The 18949-nt window shown below is 23.9% G+C and overlaps 3 protein-coding genes across 3 annotated transcripts; 2 read left to right on the top strand and 1 right to left on the bottom strand. All coding sequences in view use genetic code 6, as the record gives it.

The window, feature by feature from the left end:
• Positions 1–232: 232 nt before the first annotated feature.
• Positions 233–3251, top strand: TTHERM_000295209 (iguana/Dzip1-like DAZ-interacting protein amine-terminal protein; the record flags this gene model as incomplete). Its single annotated transcript, XM_012796892.1, has 10 exons — positions 233–262; positions 368–871; positions 925–1074; positions 1132–1518; positions 1572–2069; positions 2123–2287; positions 2344–2740; positions 2787–2870; positions 2924–3033; positions 3087–3251. 10 exons carry the CDS (start codon positions 233–235, stop codon positions 3249–3251), a joined length of 2490 nt encoding a protein of 829 aa, XP_012652346.1.
• Positions 3252–3932: 681 nt separating this feature from the next.
• TTHERM_00295220 (zinc finger, C2H2 type family protein) lies at positions 3933–14811 on the top strand (the record flags this gene model as incomplete). Its single annotated transcript, XM_001013154.2, has 26 exons — positions 3933–4245; positions 4419–4611; positions 4792–5040; positions 5093–5180; positions 5237–5605; positions 5653–5767; positions 5818–6002; positions 6055–6388; positions 6446–6771; positions 6823–7208; positions 7297–7507; positions 7564–8192; positions 8266–9218; positions 9268–9848; positions 9902–10984; positions 11050–11367; positions 11423–12100; positions 12164–12463; positions 12522–13236; positions 13304–13336; positions 13399–13517; positions 13571–14066; positions 14137–14285; positions 14347–14483; positions 14547–14625; positions 14680–14811. The coding sequence occupies 26 exons, from the start codon at positions 3933–3935 to the stop codon at positions 14809–14811; spliced, it is 9171 nt and encodes a 3056-aa protein (XP_001013154.2).
• A 532-nt stretch (positions 14812–15343) lies between these two features.
• Positions 15344–18723, bottom strand: TTHERM_00295230 (Serine/Threonine kinase domain protein; the record flags this gene model as incomplete). Its single annotated transcript, XM_001013155.2, has 5 exons — positions 15344–15412; positions 15483–17363; positions 17682–17842; positions 18018–18116; positions 18372–18723. 5 exons carry the CDS (start codon positions 18721–18723, stop codon positions 15344–15346), a joined length of 2562 nt encoding a protein of 853 aa, XP_001013155.2.
• Between the last annotated feature and the right edge of the window lie 226 nt (positions 18724–18949).

The following is an 18949-nucleotide window of genomic DNA, read 5'->3' as shown; positions in this document are numbered from 1 at the left end:
ATAGTGATATTGAATATATTAATATTTTTTTAATATCAATTAAGAGCTATAGATTTGATTGATATGCTGATAGATTTTTTAGTTATTTATTTAAATTGAAATTTTACATAAATTAATCAACTGGATAATATTTGATTTTGTTAAAAGGAATATTTATATTCTTAAATAAAAACAATAACTTTTAGTTTTTTATATTCTTGCAAAATTAAAAAATAGCGTAAACTTTTTTAAAATGTACAACAATCCTCATGCCTAATTACCAGTAAGCAATTCTATTATTAATTTAACAAATTATATTAAACTTTATACAAATATTTAAAGCAATAAACACAAAATATTATTTTAAAAATAATTTATTTATAATTAGTTTTATAATTCAATGCCTAATTCTTACTCTTAAATAGTAGCAAGTAGTATTCCTGTTTATCCTCCTACATATTAAACACAAGGTATTTCAGGTATCAATTAAATGACTTAATAGAGTATACCTCCACAAAATTTATAAATGAATCCAAACTCATCTTAAACAGCTTAACCCCCTCCAATGGTTGTAAATCCTATAGCTGCTCCTATAACATCTGCAATGAGAATATAAGCAGCAAAAAGCTCTAGAATTTCTTGGAGAAACGTTCACGATCTAGATATTGAAGCATTGAAAAAATCTAATGATATTGAAACTCTTGAATCTTATTTACCTAATCTTTTAGATTCTATTGTAACTTAAGAAGAGTATGAAAAGCTTAAACCAGAAGCTTTGGTCAATCTTCTTTAAATATGTTAGATGAGCTTATAGTATTTTGATTATACTCAAGACTATCTTGAAAATCTTTCAAATGAAACTTAAGATGAAATTAATAAAATTTATAAGAAAGTAACTTAAAAAATATTAAATTTTCTTTTATTTAATGGCGCTTTATATTGTAGGTTGAGGATGATAAAAAAATATTGAAAAAGAGCAAAAAGGAAATAGAGAAAATGAAAAGTGAAATTGAAATCAAAAAAGAAGCAATTAGAAAGTATAAAGATTTTTTAAAGTAAAGACCCTAATATAAATGCCATATTTGCATAAATAAAGTAAGTTTCTTTAAATTAAAATACATACCTTTATGAGTTTTATTTTATTAAATTTAGTTTTTTGCAAATGAAGACTACTTAGATGCACATATTAAAAGAAGACATGCCCATGTTTTACCTATGAATGCTAACCATCCTAATTTTGCTGTTATGTAAAATATGGTTTTCGCCTAATAATTATAGCAAGAACGTTTAGAATTTGAAAGATAATAAAAGCTCCTTCTTAAAAATGAAAAATTCTAAAAAGACGATGTAGTCGATAAATTAGAATTAATTCTTTAGAAGAATAGATAAGAATAGGCTGAGTTATAGTTAGAAATGTAAAGGAGACTTAGGGATATTGAGTCTTAGTAAAATGAAGTAATAAATAAAAAATAATAAGAAAATGAATTTCAAAGATAGTAAATCGTTGACTTGATGAAAAATATGAATAAGATACATGATGTAAATTATTTTATTAAAAATTTATAATTTATCAATCAAATTTTTAAACATAGGAAATAACAAACTTAAAATATAGAGAAGTTGTTATATAGTAGTCTAGTCAAAATGAATAAAGAGAATCACAACTCTAAGAACTTTATAAAAAATAAAATGAATTATTTGAGAATAATTAAAAGCTTAAATTATAATAAATAGCTTTAGAAGCTCAAAAAGAAAAATAATTATTAGAAGAAAAGTAAAAATTAGAATAGTTAAAAAAGAAAAATTCTCAAAAGAGTGACTAACAAAATAATAATGATGATTTAATAAAATAGTTAATTGGAGATGATAATTACAGCAAAAGAGTATAAAGTAACATTAGTGATAAGTAATAAGTACCTAGTGAGATTAAATAGATAACTAAATAAATCTCAGAAATAAGGGGTATTAAAAATGGAAATTAGATTGATAAAGAAATCATAGAAGATTTAGATGGTATTTACTTAGGAAATCCTGATAAAAATAACTAAAAGAAATAATAAAATGAAAAATAATAGCAACCAAATAAATTTGTAAATATTTTATTTAAAACCATTCCGAAATAATAATTTCTGAATATATATAGAATAGCATAGCTTCTAATATGATTTTACAAGGGCATCCTGTGTATAATTAGAAATAAAATACTAAGGAAGAAGATGACATATCAGAAGAGGGTGAAATTTAAGATGATTTTTATCACTCAGAAGATGATGTAGAAAACTCATATGAATCAAATGAAAATGATATCGTAAATAAATATATTTAAAAAGAATCATATTATAATAATTTTTAAATTTTAAAAAGTCTAAAGATAAAGAATTTAATAATTAATGTGAAGAGGAAAAAGAAACAATGGAATTAAATTTAAAATAAAAAAATTAGACTGATAAGACTAAGCAGCTTGAGTAACTTGACTAACAAATAAATAAAAAACTTAGAGAATAAGGAATTAATTAGCCAATATAGAATTTACAAAATCTCCCTACTGTAAAAATTTAGTAATTTACCAATAAACTTAAAAATTTAAATAATAATAACAGAAATAAGTTGAAACAATTTTAGAGTAAGTTCGAAATCCTGACAAAGTTCCCCCAACAAACAATTTATATAAAAATGATGACTTTGATGATGATTTTGAATAAAGCAAAGGCAATAATTAAGGAATAAATTAATCTGGAAAAGGAGTTTTGCATAGCAGCAGGTAAAATTTTACATTTAAAAAATTATCTAATGAAATTTTAATACAGGAAAAATTAGCAATTAGAAGAAAGTTCTTAAAATTATGACGAATCAGGTTATTATAATGGATCTAAAGGCAGGACATATGAACTGTAATATAATTATTTTATAAATATGTTTTATATATTTATCTAAATTAATTAAGGCAAGCAAATCCAACTTCACTTAATAAGCAACTTCAATCCTTCGGAGACTCATATACAGAAACTTTGTATTAAAATAAAAATCAAAAGAAATTCGCATATGAAGACTCAGGTTTGTTTATTTATTAGATAAATTTAAAATATATTTTTTATATTTATAAATAGATGAATTTTGAGTCAGATTTTTCGAGGAAAAAATTTATTTTTTTAAACAGATTTTATAAAATAAATTATAAAATTTATCTCTATATTATTATCATTGTATCTAATATTTTAAAAAATATTATTTATCGTGTCTTTATTATAAATTTAATCAAATTACTTTTATGAAAAAATTTAAAAACATTAAATCAAGCTTTTTAACTTTTTTTTAGAATATCTTTCTAAAATTTTAATTTATATGAAATAATTTTCTATTTTTCAAAATGACAATAAAATATTTTGTTTTATTCTTACACTAATATTTTAAAAGCATTGGCACGCAATTCTTTTCTGAACAGGTTTTTTATATCCTTGATATATAATATCTTTAATAAAACTTATGTATAATTTTTATACTAAAATTTATTTTTATAAAAAAATAGAGAATTTTTTTAATTTAAAAAAAATGATTTTTTATAAAGAGTAAAGAAAATTTTGTTAAATTTTGGTTAAACATTATTCAGATGCTTCCATTTTTTTTAGGGAGTTTGTATTTTTCAAATTAGGTAAGAAGTAATAAAACTTTTAGCTTAAATAGTTTATATAATCAAAAAAAAAAACGAACTACTTGCAATTAATTTGTTTATAGCTATAGTTAAAATACTTAAGATAAAAGCAGATTATATAATTTTCATTAATAATTTCTTATGTTTGTTATTAGTTGAGAGAAGACTCTTTAGGATAATATTTTTTTGAAATTTAGATTGTATTATATATTTAATCTATAATTTTTGGTGAAAAAATATATATATATTTTATAAATTCAAAGAGTTATAGTAATTAAATAGTTTATAGCTCAAACATATAAAAATGGATAGTAATAGCTCAGAGGTAGCTTAAAGAAATATATAGACTGGTAAAAAAACTCTGCATTTCGGAGCAATGGTATACATTTGCTTTGAAAATGAAAGAGGAGAGGAGTTTTTTACAACAGCAGAAGGTTTTACAAAAAATAAAATTAGGCTTAAATAAACTCAAACAATGGAGAAAGATGCAAACTTTACTTCAGGACTTTTTAAAATATTGCCCCCATTTTATGATAATGAGTATATTAAAACAAAGCAAGTTTCTGATCAAAAGAAGCAAGAAAAAAAAGAAAAGAAAAGATCTTTTAATCGTAGAGGTAATCAACATTTTAGCTGTATATTAAGTCTATAAATAATTTAAAAATAAAATTGTATCAATGACCAAAAGAAGTCATAATTAGCAGCAAATTACATTTATTACAAAAATAAAATCTATCATAAGAACCAATTCATTATTGAGAGTGTTGATCTTTTATTTAATAAAAAATAGCTGCAAGATAAGAAATACCTAAATAGATAAAATTAATGGAAGAAGAAGCTCAATTAAATTATGACTAATATGAAAAGCTTAAAGGAACACCTGTTTTATATGGTCAGACAATTCAATTATTGCACCATAATTCAAATAAATATCTATAATTCGATTAGAAGAGTGTTTCAGATTTTGAGAGCGATAATCTGAAGTAAGATTTCATTTGTATTATTAATAAAAAAACTTTGATTTGAGTATAATAACTTTGCAGTTAATTTTGAAAAAGAGTTAGATAATAAATAATATTAATATCAATCAACGTTTAAAAAACTTATTTTATATCATTATTAATGCTTATAATATATAAAAATATTATAAAAAAACTTTAAAGAGTAAGTTTAAATGAAGAGTATTCTGAGGAAACATAATTTAGAATATTACCTTGTTTTAGTTATTAACAAGAAAGTTAAGGACTGATCTTCGATCAAGATACTGTATATGTTGTTAGTACTATAGATTCTAGAAATAGTGTTGGTGATCCATATCTTCATGCATCTAAGGATATTGGAGAATCTCAAGATTAAAATAAACCAAAGAAAAAAGAAATGAATGTCTCCACTGACAAAAAATCTTAATGGAAGTAAATCCAATTAAAATTAATCATTATAAAATCTAATATTTATGATAAAAAGAATAAGAATATTCTGTGATTACAATGATGAAAGAAATGGCATGCTTTCAGTTTGTGACATTATTTGGATTAATTACTCTGAAAAAGATGTAGATTGAATTTTATGATAAAAATTAATAGCTTTAAAATACTTTAAAATAAATAGCTAAACTTGTTAGTGTAGAAGATAACTGAAAATGAAAAAGAAGAAAAGTATCTGTTGAGGTTTGAAGATTGTGATTCAACTGAGAAGTATAAAAAATTCGTAGGTAATTCAAATGGTATGTTTGTTATTGAAAGCTAAAATATGATGCAAGGAGGATTAGTTGAATGGGATAACATGTATAGATTAAGACATCTCACAACAAATTAATATCTTTCTTTGGTAGTTATGGGAACAAATGAGGTTGTGTAAGATGATAGATGTTTAGTGTTATAAACAGATCCTGAAAAGGCGAGCTATTTCAAATTTGAATTGATTTATTCTACATTAATTTCAAGAAATCGCAAAAATTTAACTAAATACATGCAAAAGGTAAAATAATTATGCTTTTTTCTATTATAAATCTAATCTAAATATAGGACTCTTACTTTAGAATGTCTGTCAAAGCATCTTCTAGGGGAATAAAAGGAGAGGATGAAGAAGTTTTCTGGTTGAAGACAGCTGACTCCGATGAGTTTAGAGAATCTGTGAGAGGTAAATAAATTAAATTAAATAGCTAATTTAAATTATTAAAATTTTCATAGAATACCAAGATGTTATGAATTTGAACTCTACTGAAAAATAAATTTTCCCTGCTTTTTCGACTATTAAAAAGGAGGAAAATGTATTTAAATTGAATAAAGCAAGCTCTAACGAAGTCAGAATGACTGAATTCTTGCTTTCCTGCAGAAGGACTATTAAAAAAACATTTATGTATTTGGATCCAGAAGTAATAACTTAAATATATAATTTAAATATTAATTAACCTACTTAATAAATAGTACATATCATACATAGACTAGGGAAAATTCTAACAAAAATATAAAAAATTCCTTGTAATGGTTGGTAGGTTAGACAGATGCTTGGTGGATTTAAATAGATTTTGCCACAATAAGCTCCGTGCTTACTTATATATTGATCAAGAATATGGTTAAATTAACAGTTTTATTTAGAATGTTCTCAGAGAATAATTATTTATTGAATTACTTGTATCTCTACTTGCACTCGCATTCCCAACTGTTGAAACTTTGAATGAAATTAAAAAGTTTGAGGAGTAGAAAAATAGAAAACTTAAATTAGATAGCACAGAAGCTCGCTTAATTGAGCAAGATAAGAGTAAAAAATAATTTTAAATGTCATAAAATTAATGTTTAAATTTGTTAAAAAAAATAGGTGTTGCATTCAACCTTGAAATTTAGGAAGAATTTGTTATGAAGAAAAAAAGAGTTTGCACATTCATTTACAAATTACTTTCTAGTATTTGTTCTTAAAACAGAAAAAACTAAGAGAAAACTTCACAGTTCTTACCTCTTTTTGCTATGCAATCTAAATACATCCCTGGTTGTATGGAATGCATATTTTCTATCATTAAAGATTATGGTGATTTACTCTAAAATTAGCTTCAAACTGATTTAAATATTAATAATATCCCTTCTTCTGATAAATAGAAATAAATTGTAACTAGAAAATTCTACACCAACAGCTCAGATATTTAAAAGGTAAATTAAATCATTTAAATAATTTTATCTATTTTTATTTTTACTTTATAGATTAGCTTAAAGTATGAAAGAAATTATAAAGATGTTACACGCTTCCTTAAGATAAACCCTTAGTTCTTTAAGTTAGATGAAAGATGGGATATGTTTGAGTTCTTCTGCTACTAGTTAATTGAAACTACAGATTTCAACACTAAAAGATCCCTTTTAAAATTTTTAGGATTTGCTTCAACAGATAAAGGAGATGGTGTTAATGAAAATTAAGAACTGATTTATTAATATTTAATTCCTGATAATGAAGAATATATGTATGATAAAGGTTATCTAATCAGTATTAAAAGTGAGGGTCCAGAACTTTTAGTTACACACGAATAACGCAAGTTAGTTGATATTGTTAAGAAACAAAGTTACAATGTTTCTAAAAAAATGGTAACCCTAGAGTAAGAAATATAATTATTTTCAATTTTAAACAATTCTAATTCATCAACCTATAAAAATTCATTTTATATAAATTTTATTTTTTTTTAGATTAAACTAAAATAACAAAAAAACTGATGATGAGATATTGAGCTTTTTCAATGATTAAATGGAATTTTATTCAAGTATGTGCAATAAGAGAAATAACACTTGGAAAAAGTTTGTAGACAAAAGTTGTAAGTTTGAGTCATTAGTTGACACTATTATTGAAGAGAAGATCACATATGATATTAGAGCTATCATTTGCTAGCTACTCAATAAAGTAAATAATAAACAATTCATTCATAATTTTACAATTTTTTTTTTCTTTAAAATTAGCTTTATGTAGATTAAGAGCCAAAAAGATTAAAATATTTACCTGAACTTTGCAAAACTTTAGAATAAAGAAATATATAAGATTGGAATGAGGAATAAATTAAAGAGAAAGAAATAGATCAAGAGGATAATTAAATAAAAGAAAAGTTGATAAATTATATTAAAGCTAAGGCATAAATAATAGAAGACATTTCTGATGAAATTAAGCTTGATAAATAGTCAGCAACTGTTTTATAAGAAATAAATTTAAAAGTTCATTAAAAGTGCAACGATGTTTATAATAATCTTACTTATGAAATAGTTAAGATGTTAAGATTAATGATTGATTTTGGAAAATATAATATTCATGATGATATTAGTAAATTTGCCAAAATGAAAGAAAAATATGAAATGCAATCAGCTGAATTCTTTAAAATCATTTCAAATATATTAAGTATATTTGAGTTTGATAAAACATTCCCTGAAGCTCGTAAAATTCTTTTAAAGAAAAGAGAAGAGGAAAAGTAATAGGCCTAAAATAAGCTTTAAGAGTAGGGTGTTAAGACTTTGAAAAAAATTTTTAATTTCGCTATTGATATTGTTGGTATTTCATAAAGCAGCGATTTAAGCAAAAAGAAGAAGAAGAAATAAACGTACTAATTTATTTTTTAATTAATTTATTATTTAACTTATTCTAAAAAATGACAATATTTTTTTTAAAAATAGAAATTTCGAAATAATGACTGATGATATAAATATTTCTGATAGTTTCCTTAAGCAAACAGATGTTTTGAAAAAGATTTTACAAAGATTCTTTAGCGATAATTAAGATGACGTTGAGTTCAAAATTAAATAGGAAATTTGTGAAATTTTAAAATAATTCCTTAATTACAAACAAGACTACATGCTTAATAGATTAAAATACTAGTTTAGCTATTTAGTAACAGAAAAGCTTGATACTGTTAATAAATTAAAAGGAACCTAAGACGAGTAGGCTATTAGCTAAACTCTCAAAGAATTTAAAGATACTATTTAAAATAGCATAGACGCATTCATACCTAGTGTACTTTTAACTGGAACTGAAGTAGATAAAAAACAAGAATTTGAAAAGTAGTTCTTATCTATGAACTTAAATAACATCAATTCCAATACTTTCTCACCTCTTAACTTTGGTAATAAAGCAGGAAAAGAGGCAAAGGACGGAGATATTATTAATATTAATAAAATTCTTGGCTTTTAGATTTTGCCAAGTTTGATACTTCTTTTCTGCTTTACTTAGAATTACTAAATGGAAGAAAAGCTTCTTTAAATTACCACTCGTTTTTATAATTAAAGATAAGAGTTTGCAACTCTCGCATCTCAACTGCTTATTCTTTTTGATTAGGAAAACTAGTAAGTATTAGAATTCACAAGAAGCATCATAACTAGTAGATTAGACAAAAATGTAAATGAATCTGAAACTTGGATGAAATAACTTGAAGAGAAAGAAAACATGAAAATATTAAAACAAACCATTAAAGATATTTAATTTTTTGCAGATATTCTTTGTATGGGAACTAAGCCAGATGTTTAAATCGATAATAAAACTGGAGCTAAGTAATACACCACTTTACAAGCAGACTTAGTAAAGTCCAACGATATAGTAATTGGATCAATGGATGGACAAAAAAAATAAAATGGTAAAGACTTTTTAAATAAAAATAATTTAAATAAATATTTTAAAAATAGGATAATTAGAAATGGATCCAATCAGATAAGACATATTTTATCACAACAAAGTTCATATTTTAGCTATTAGCTTAATTAAAGATTCAATTTATTTGTTAGAAGAATTGGAATAATAATGCAATCACCCTGGAAATAGGGATAGCTAAAGTAAGGCATCTAAGATTTACAATGAAATGAAAACTTTATTCAAAACTTGTATGACATTCTTAAGGAATTTCGTCTAAAAAAATAGCGTCAATCAAAATCTTTTAAGTGAATATTTGGAGAAATTGCATAAGGCTTTGCCTTTTGAGATTGGTTTAATGGAGTTATATTGGGAAATATTCAGAGACAATAAAAAGATTTGTTTAGAAAATCAAGAAAAAATAGCTGAGGATTTTATAAGTCTGATCTAAAAGAATGGTAGACAAGCTAAATATCTTGAATTCTTTATCATTATTTAAAAGGCTAATGAAGAGCATTTAATTAAAAATTAAAAGTTTGTCCTCAACTTGTTTTTGAATGATAAATACAAAAAAGATCTTTTGTATTTAGCAGATACAGAAAAGCTGTCATTCGAGTTCAGATAAATACATCCAAATGTAAACTATTTTTATTTATTAATAATTGGATTTAGCTTAATTAAAAAAATTAGGATGAACCTTACATGTATCACTCTAAATTATTATAAGTTTTGGGTATGACAACAATAGGAAAAGAAGGTATGTATATGAGTGAATAAAAGTTAAGATCTTAAATAACATTAAGGTATGTTTTCGATTTACTTAGTACTGTAGATAATATGACTGATTGCAAAGAAGAAGATTTCTTTAATGATATGTCAGGCGGAATAGAAGAAGAATAGTACAATTTATTTGACAATAAAAATTAAGGAAATAAAGAAGTGATTGTTAATATTGACAAAAAAGAAGATATGAATGATTCTTAATCTAAACAATCTTTAGAAATAGAGAAGTATGATAAATTTGAAGAAAACTAAATGCCAAACAATCCAGCTGACACAAGAATGCATCATAAACAAGGCAATCTCTACCAAAGTGTTGATCCTCAAAAAATAATTTTACTCAAAGTTCCTTTATTAAATTATATTTACTACACTTTTTTGGAAAGTGAAAAAATTTCTGATGAATTTAATAAATATATTGCAGATTTTATCGATTACATTCGTTTTGAGGTTAATCGTATCAACTTTTCAAAAGATTTCAGTGAGCAATATTATGAGTATTTGAATGCATTTTTGTTTATATTGTGTGCTTACAAAAAAGCATTTGCAAATACTATGCACTAAACTAACATAAAGCCAGATGTAAACCAAAAAGATAGTGACGTGCATAATATCAATAAAGAATTAGCAAATTTAACTAAGGCTATATTGGGTAAACAAATGATATTCTTGAAAAAGGAGGATGAATTTGAAAACTTTGCATTCAAAAATGAATAAATAACCTTAGAAAAATTCTAGAAATATAAGTAAAGATGGAAAATATTTAGATCTCTTGTGGAAGGATAGAGATCTAAAGCTAACAAATTCGAAGAAGAAAATGAAAAGCTCGAGTAATTAGAGTTGTAAAACTAATAAAGTAGTTTGGTCCGTAAAAAGACAGACAAAAAAATTGTTTAAAATAAAAGTGAAAATTTAGGAAATAAACTACTAAAGTAGATGGACTTCTTGGGTTTAGGTAAAAAAGAAGTCATCGAAATAGATCCAGAATGCACTGTAAAAAAAAATTTTTTTTTAAATGTAAATATTTTTTACTTATTAAATTATAATAAAAAATTCAGCTCTTCAAGAATTTAAATCATGACCATGTAATTTGGTAAAGACTTTGGAGTGTGTTCCTTGATTAATTCTTAAATTCAGCTCATCTTAAATAGTAAATCGATACTGAGCATACTATTTTCGCATAAGCTCTTGATTAAGTTGAAAATATTTTTAAAGAATCACCTGTTGTAAGTGAAGTTATCAATAAGAATGAAATTTTCAAGAAGCTTATCAAATATCTATAAAAGTCGTATAAAGAGTAAAATGAAATATAAACTTTTAGGTTGATTCTTTGCGCTTTAAGAAACTTCATTCAGCCACCTGAAGATGAAGAAAAAGTAATAAATTGTTAATATTAAATTTTTCATTAAAAACATTTTTAATAAATATAAGGAGCTAGACTAAAAGCAGGAATAAGAAAAGCAAGAAGAAATGGAGAATAACTAAAATTTCTTAAACTAAAATAATGCAACTTACATGCTTATGAGTTTGTTAAGTGATCATAGCAACCCAAAATAGAATGATGCTGTTTTTGCAGATTTAATTCATTTTGGTATTGTGTTACTTGAAGATGGTAATAATGAAGTCTAAAAGAGTGTTTACACTTACTTTATGAATTTTACTTCTAGCGAAGTATTCTTTAAGAGAATCCATACTATTTTAACAGATGAAATAATTCGCTTAAAAAGAGATATAGTAGATAATTCACAAGAAAATATTTATTATTTCTAAAAGTAAAATGATATAGTTTATAGTATTCTAAGATTCTTACAGCTCTTTGCAGAAGGCCACAATTTAGATCTTTAAAAGTACATGCGCTTACAGACTTAGAATTATCACAATTTTGACTTAATTGAAGTCATTATTGAACTATTAAATAACTATTTCAAAAAGAAATGCATTAGGTATATTAAGAATATGACTCAATGTTTCGATACATTGACTGAGTACATTTAAGGTCCTTGTAAAGAAAACTAACATGCTCTTATTCAAGATAATTTCTTAGATTTAGCCTCTAGTTTGTTTGGTATAGATGAAATTATGGATGAACTAAATTATTAGATATAAAAAGTAAATAAATATTATTGAGTGTAGCTGCAAATTATTAAATATTTAATAATTTATTTTATTTAGGAAAAGGAAAATGAAAAGAAAGAAGAAAGTGATATTGATGAAAAAATTTAAATTAATAAGATTGATGATAAGAATAGTGATTAGCTGCCCAGGTGGGAAGTAGCTAAATTAAAATATAAGTGTTCTATAACTTTAATATCTTTACTTGAGGCGAGATCCAAAGAAGATGATATTGTCCCACGTATGATGAAAACACTAAATATCGATATTATTAGAAGAAATATTACAGATATTTATAACTAATTTGTTGATATTGGCAAAGGTGAATATGTTAGCGATGTTTTCAACCACTTCGAATTGGTAAATTTTTTATTGGATATTATTTTTTTTAATTTGTATAATTTATTTTTGTTAATAGGAACCAACTGAAGAGAGCAGTGAATAAGAAAAGAATCAAGCAAGTTTCATTATAGAAACAGGATTCAACTTGTTTATACTATTAAGCACCTTTAAGGAAGTAAGTAAAGATGAAGAGGATCAGATAATGAAAAAGAAAAGAAAAAAGAAAGAAGGTAAAGAGGAAGAAAATCTGCTAAAGAATAATATCATTAGTGAAGTATTATAGATGGTTTTTAATTTTATTGCATCTTTAAAGAATACAGTACAGGAGTAAGCCAATAATTTAAATAACTTGATGAAGACTAAACAAAAAGAAAATTGGCATGATAAAAAAATGAAAATAAAGTAAAATAGAGATTAGTAATCAGATACAGCATTGAAATTTTTCGAGAAGCACACCTTACACATAGAAGTTTTAAGAGAAAATGATAACTAGCTGGAAAAAGCATATTTCTACTTACCTTATTTCTGTTAAGATTTAGATAAAGATACTAAAACTAATTTCAATAGAAATGCTAACAGAATTTCTGTTAAAGCAAAAGTTACCTCTTTGGCTAGTTAATCTGATGATCTAATTTAAAAAATGAGACACAATTACTAGCTTCACAAGTGGCTTGAAAAAGTTTAATTCCTTTTGATGCTTAAAGAAAAAATTGGTCTCTTAAGAAATTTAGCTTTCCTTCTTGCTATAGCAATTAACTTAATGGTCTTATTTTCATTTGAAAGAGTTTAATGTAAAAAATATTATCATTTAACACAAATTATAAAGTATTTATTTCATTATTTTTATAACAACAATAGAAAGTGATGGTTCTGTCTAGTCGGTCAATCTTCGTAATATTTTTTTAAGAAATAAATAAATAATTATATTTTTAAAATACTTAATAAAAAATCAGATACCGAATCAGCTATTTAAATTTTAGGAGTTATACTGATTGTTTTGAGTGTTATTGTCGTTCTTTATTTCCTTGCATTAAATGCGCCGCTATTGATTATGAAAGCGTGGGAGGGATTTGTAATTTATTTTTTTAATATGAGTTTATTTTAATATGAATTTTTTCAATATAGGAGAAATACTCACTGATAGAATATACTTATAGAATGTTGCTAACAGTTTATAACTTGTTATCAGATTTTTATGTCCTTTATTATGTAATCTATGGTTTAACAGCTATTGTTGGTACGATTGTTAGTCCGTTCTTTTTCTTCTTCCACTTGTTTGATGTCTTAGTACGTTTCCCTGATTTATTAAATGTAGTAAAAGCAGTTTGGATCCCTAAAAAGGCTATCCTTTTCACATATTTCTTGTTCTTAGTGCTGATGTATGTTTTTACTTTGTTTGGTTATTACTGGTTATATGAGTCTTATCCTGGAGATTTTTGTGAAAGTACATTTGTTTGTTTACTCACTGCTATAGATAGATCATTTAAATTTGATGGTGGTCTCGGTGGATATCTCAATCCAACTACATAACAAGACAGCACTGGTTACTTCTTAGTGAGATTCTTCTTTGATAACCTTTATTACATCCTCCTTATGATTATTATGATTAACATTGTATCAGGTAATATTTTATTTTGCTTTTTAAAATTAATACTTTACAATAAAAAAAACTTACTTTTTATTATTTATAGGTATTATTATTGATTAGTTTGGTGAGGGTAGAGATGAACTGAGAGTTTATAATTAAGATCTAATATATAAATGTTTTATTTGTGGTTTTTCAAATGAGGAAATAGAAAAGAATTCAGATTAAAATTAAGATTTTAAATCTCATATCAAGGTACAACTCAATTTAATTTGGTTGGCTTTAAAAATAAATTATTTTAACTTTAAAAAAATAGGAAGATCATTATATGTGGAATTATCTTTATTACATAGCTTATCTTAAAGATAAAACAAAAACTGAATACACAGGTATTGAAAGTTATGTTGCTGATAAGTTAGCTAAAAAAGAAATTACCTGGTTCCCAACTAATAGGTAATTTAAATTTTGTGAAATTAAATTTTAATTCAATTTATTTATTTATTTATTATAAAATAGAGCTTTATGCATGAGCAAGAATGTTTCTGTAAAGTAAAACTAAGAAATATTTACATAACTCTAAGATATCGCTAAATCAGTAATTAAAATTATTTTTAGCTTCTACTATTAACTTTTTTTTACTTTTTAACAGTAAGATAAAATAAGACAAACATTAGATTAAGTAAACACAACTTTAGACTAATTCTAAGTTGATAATTAGGGAGAAGTTTTAAAAAATTAGCATAAAAAAAAAGATGAAATCCTTCCTTAAATTTTAAATTGAAAAAATAATACTTTATCTTGTTTTTAGTGAATTTTAAAATATTCATTACATATATATTTTTTAAAAGGTAATCCTATTACTTAATTTTAAACAAATACTATTTTATTAATAAGTAATGACAATTTATTTGATTTTTAAAGCTAGCGTTTAAGTTGTATACAAAAAGTAAAACACGTAATCCATATTTTAATATAAAATTAAATTTTTATAAATTTATTAAATTGAAATGAGATCAATATTTTTAGCAGTTAGAAATTATTTATTTATTTATTTTAAGTGAATAAGGAATAAAAACTATAATTATATTTTTTTAATATTATTTATTAGTATTAAGAATAAGAAAGGAGTAATTTTTAACATCAAAACTTTTTATTTTTGGAAAAAAGGAATATTTTTTAATTTTGAAAATTTTTATTTTTTCGAAATTAATTTTTTAATGATTCAAATAAATCTATCTTGATTATCTTATTTTATATTTTGAAATAATGAAGTTTATTTGTAATACTTTGTTTATTATTATCAAGGAATTAAATCAAAAAATCAATTATTTCTTAATATTCTTTATATTAAGCTGCATATGATTAAGTTAGCTGTCGTCATTCTATTTATAATTTTTAAAGAAATAAATTTTAATATTTTAAATAAAATAATTTGCTAATCAAATAAAATACTTCGTTTTTTTCATTTAGAATGGAAATATCATCTCCGTTATCATCTATTTCTAAAGGCTAATCTGCATCAATTTAATTTAGATTTTTAGAAAATTATTGCAAATGATTAAATGAATCTACAGATGTGTTAACTTGTAATTTTGAAAGAACTGTTTTAGGGCCAAATGATTAATTTAATTTTGCTACATTTTGTTAGACATTTTTATCGTTTAATAATTTTTCGCTATTTATTTATCTACCTGTATAAATGCTTTGAACTTTCTAATTTTATTGCTGTTAATGGGCTAGATTATTAATTTCATTTAATTAGATGTTATATAAGGCATCTTATTTATAAAGGATATAAAATATATCTTCATGTTCTAATTTATTAGAATCTTGCTAATTTTATGTTTTCAAACTTTAGAGTCGCTCATAGCTTACTCTATCAGTATTAAGAGACTAATTATTATCTGAAAGAAATGCTAATGTATTTTGATTAGCCTCATCAAAAAGCTTCCTGTTTATTTGCTAACAACCGCTTTAATTTTAATGCTACTAATTAGATAGTAATTAAAACTATTCTTAGTTTGAGCCTTCAAGATTGTTATTAAATTGATTGGTTTTACCACTAAAATTGCTTACATAATTCTAGTTATGACTTTTTAAGTTGCTACTTAACAAATTCTTATTTGGACTTGCGAAAATATTATTAGAATTATTAAAAAATACAATCTAACACTCTTCATTTTCAGCTTATTTATTTTCTTCATGATTATCATTTAAGTTATTATGTAAAATCAATTCACCATCCTCTGAGTGCTTTGTATCATTAGATGTGTACCCATAATAAGAAAAGTCTAAGAATTCCTAATCTTAAATAAAAGGTCCACTCTTTCCATTCAAAATTTATGTGTTGTTTAAACTATCTACACTAAAATGGTTAGGGTTTATATTCATACTTAAATTATTATTGTAGCAAGAAGTTGAATATCCATTATTAAAAGATTATTCATAAGTAAAAGATGAGTTAAAGTTTCCATTATTATCAATAAAATGCGTTTTTCCTTCATCATTTCCCTAAGCTGAATCTTCACCAATTGTGAATTTATTTTTAAATGAATTCTACCTATTAAAATCAGTGAAAGAATTTATTTGCATCTTATGGCTAGATCTATATAATTTTTATTGTAAATAATTATCATATTAGGCATTTCCTTCTTAGATTAGAGATTCGTTTTCCCCAACTGCTCCTTCATCTATATTAAGCATATTTATTCTTGGAATTATAGGAGGATCAAACTTTAAAGATCTTATTTTGTCAAAATTGATCTTTTTGCACCACGGATGCTTACGTATTTCACTTATACCACTTTTGGCACCTAATCTTTTTGTTGGATCTTTTATCATTAGTTATTTAATAAAATCCTAAAGCTAAGAGGAAAATTATTTAGGAGGAAATTTAACTTCTTTTGTTAAGGCTTTTTCTAGTAGGTCAGTTTTGTTATCAGAACTAAAAGGTGGAATTCCTGCAACTAGTTCATATAACAAAACTCCAAGTGAATAATAATCTACTGCAAAAGTATGACCTTTTTTTTATATCATTTCTGGTGCCATGTACTCATGGGATCCACAGAAAGTATAATTTAGTTAATCCTTTGATTTCAAAACCTTACTTAAGCCAAAATCAGCTAATTTAACATAACCATTCATATCAAGCAAAATATTTTCTGGTTTTAAATCTCTGTAAATTATATTTTTAGAATGAAGAAACTCTATCCCTTCTAAAATTTAAGCAAAAAGTATTCCTGCTTATTCTTCTTTGAATCTTCTTTCTTAATTTAAGTGATAGAAAAGTTCTCCACCTGGGCAATACTCTAGAACGAAAATTAATTTCTCTCTCTTAGTTAAAAATATTATTAGATTAATATGATATATCGTTATTTGAAATTATTTAATTTTAGTTTAGGGGTAAATTAGTATAACCAAGTAATAAGAAAAGATTTAAATAAAAATAAAATTATTAAACTCATTCTAGAGTTTATTTAAAGCCAGACAATACAATTTTTGTTTTAAAAAATTATAAAGAGAAAATAGCTTTAAATTAATAATTTTTTTAAAATTAGCGTTTATGAGTGTGTACTGAAAATATTTAAATACACTACATAATTCAATTAATTATTTTCGTTAGAATAATATCAGAAAATTTTAAAATATTACAGTTTAGAAAGCAAAGAAAAATTAAACTATGAATGGATTATCTTTAAGTGCAATCATAGTATTTTTCTCATTGTAGACGTACAACTTTCTTCTTTTTTTAATTAGTGTCTTCTTTTTTATGACTTTAAGTGCTACGAATTGACCATTGTCTTTTCTTCTTGCTATTTTAAAAAATAAATTTAAAAAGTAGAATAGTTATTTCATTTGAATAAATATCATTTTATCAAAAGTGACTGACTTAATTAACAAATTAGTTCAAGCGTATATATTTATTTATGTTCTATACATACGATGAAAAACAAAATTCCATCTTAATTGTAAAAATAAATGAATTACCTAAATAAACTTCACTAAATCCTCCTAATCCAATTTTCTTTAGAACATCAAAATGCTTTAAAGTTATCCTGTTACCATCATCAAATTTATATGATCGATCTTTTTAAAAAATAATGAATTTTATGAAATATGTGAATACAAATGAAATGGAAATGAATTTCAAAATTTTAGTAAATTAAAATCATTGAGTTTGACAAATTCATAATTTCAACATAATGCTTTCTTTATTAAATTAAATTTAAAATAATTTTCATGTTAATTTAACTTGCACACTGGTATTTTTTGGATAAAAATTTTCAATTTGAACGTGCTTAACAATTAAAAAATTAATGCTAAGTAGCTGTCTTTAAATACCTGCATAATATGGCTTTAATATTTATCCATCCTTGACATACTTTAAAGGTCTCTCAAATTATGATAAATAAAAATCTGTAGAGATATCTTGCTTATCAGTAATTAGAGCTACTATTGATGATGTATCTTCAATAATATCTAAATATTTATCTTAATGCTAATGTATTTTGCGAATAGCTTCAGATAAAAGCCAACCACAAGTTAAATTATTCTCATCGTTTACATCATACACTATTTATATTAATTTTTTGTTTGATAGCTGGACATATATCTTTTTCTCTACTAACCCAAGCACTCCGCTTTTTTTCCTTTACTCTTCATATAATGTTTGAGAAATTTTTAAGAATGACATTTTTAATATAAATTGATTCCAGCTTTCCTATATATATATATTTATTTAATAAGTTTATTTCCAAAGTCAATATAATCAATAATTTATCTTATTAATCCAATTAATTAAAGATAAGTCTATTAAATACATATAGATATTTACTATTATTGATGGTCTGCAAATAACTAAAAGTTATTTTGTTTATTTTTAGTTATAAACAAAAGATAAAGTTAGGTTATTTTGTTTG

Source organism: Tetrahymena thermophila, assembly GCF_000189635.1.
Source record: "Tetrahymena thermophila SB210 genomic scaffold scf_8254688, whole genome shotgun sequence".
Classification (NCBI taxonomy): domain Eukaryota; phylum Ciliophora; class Oligohymenophorea; order Hymenostomatida; family Tetrahymenidae; genus Tetrahymena; species Tetrahymena thermophila.
This window is presented reverse-complemented; position numbering and strand designations above follow the sequence as displayed.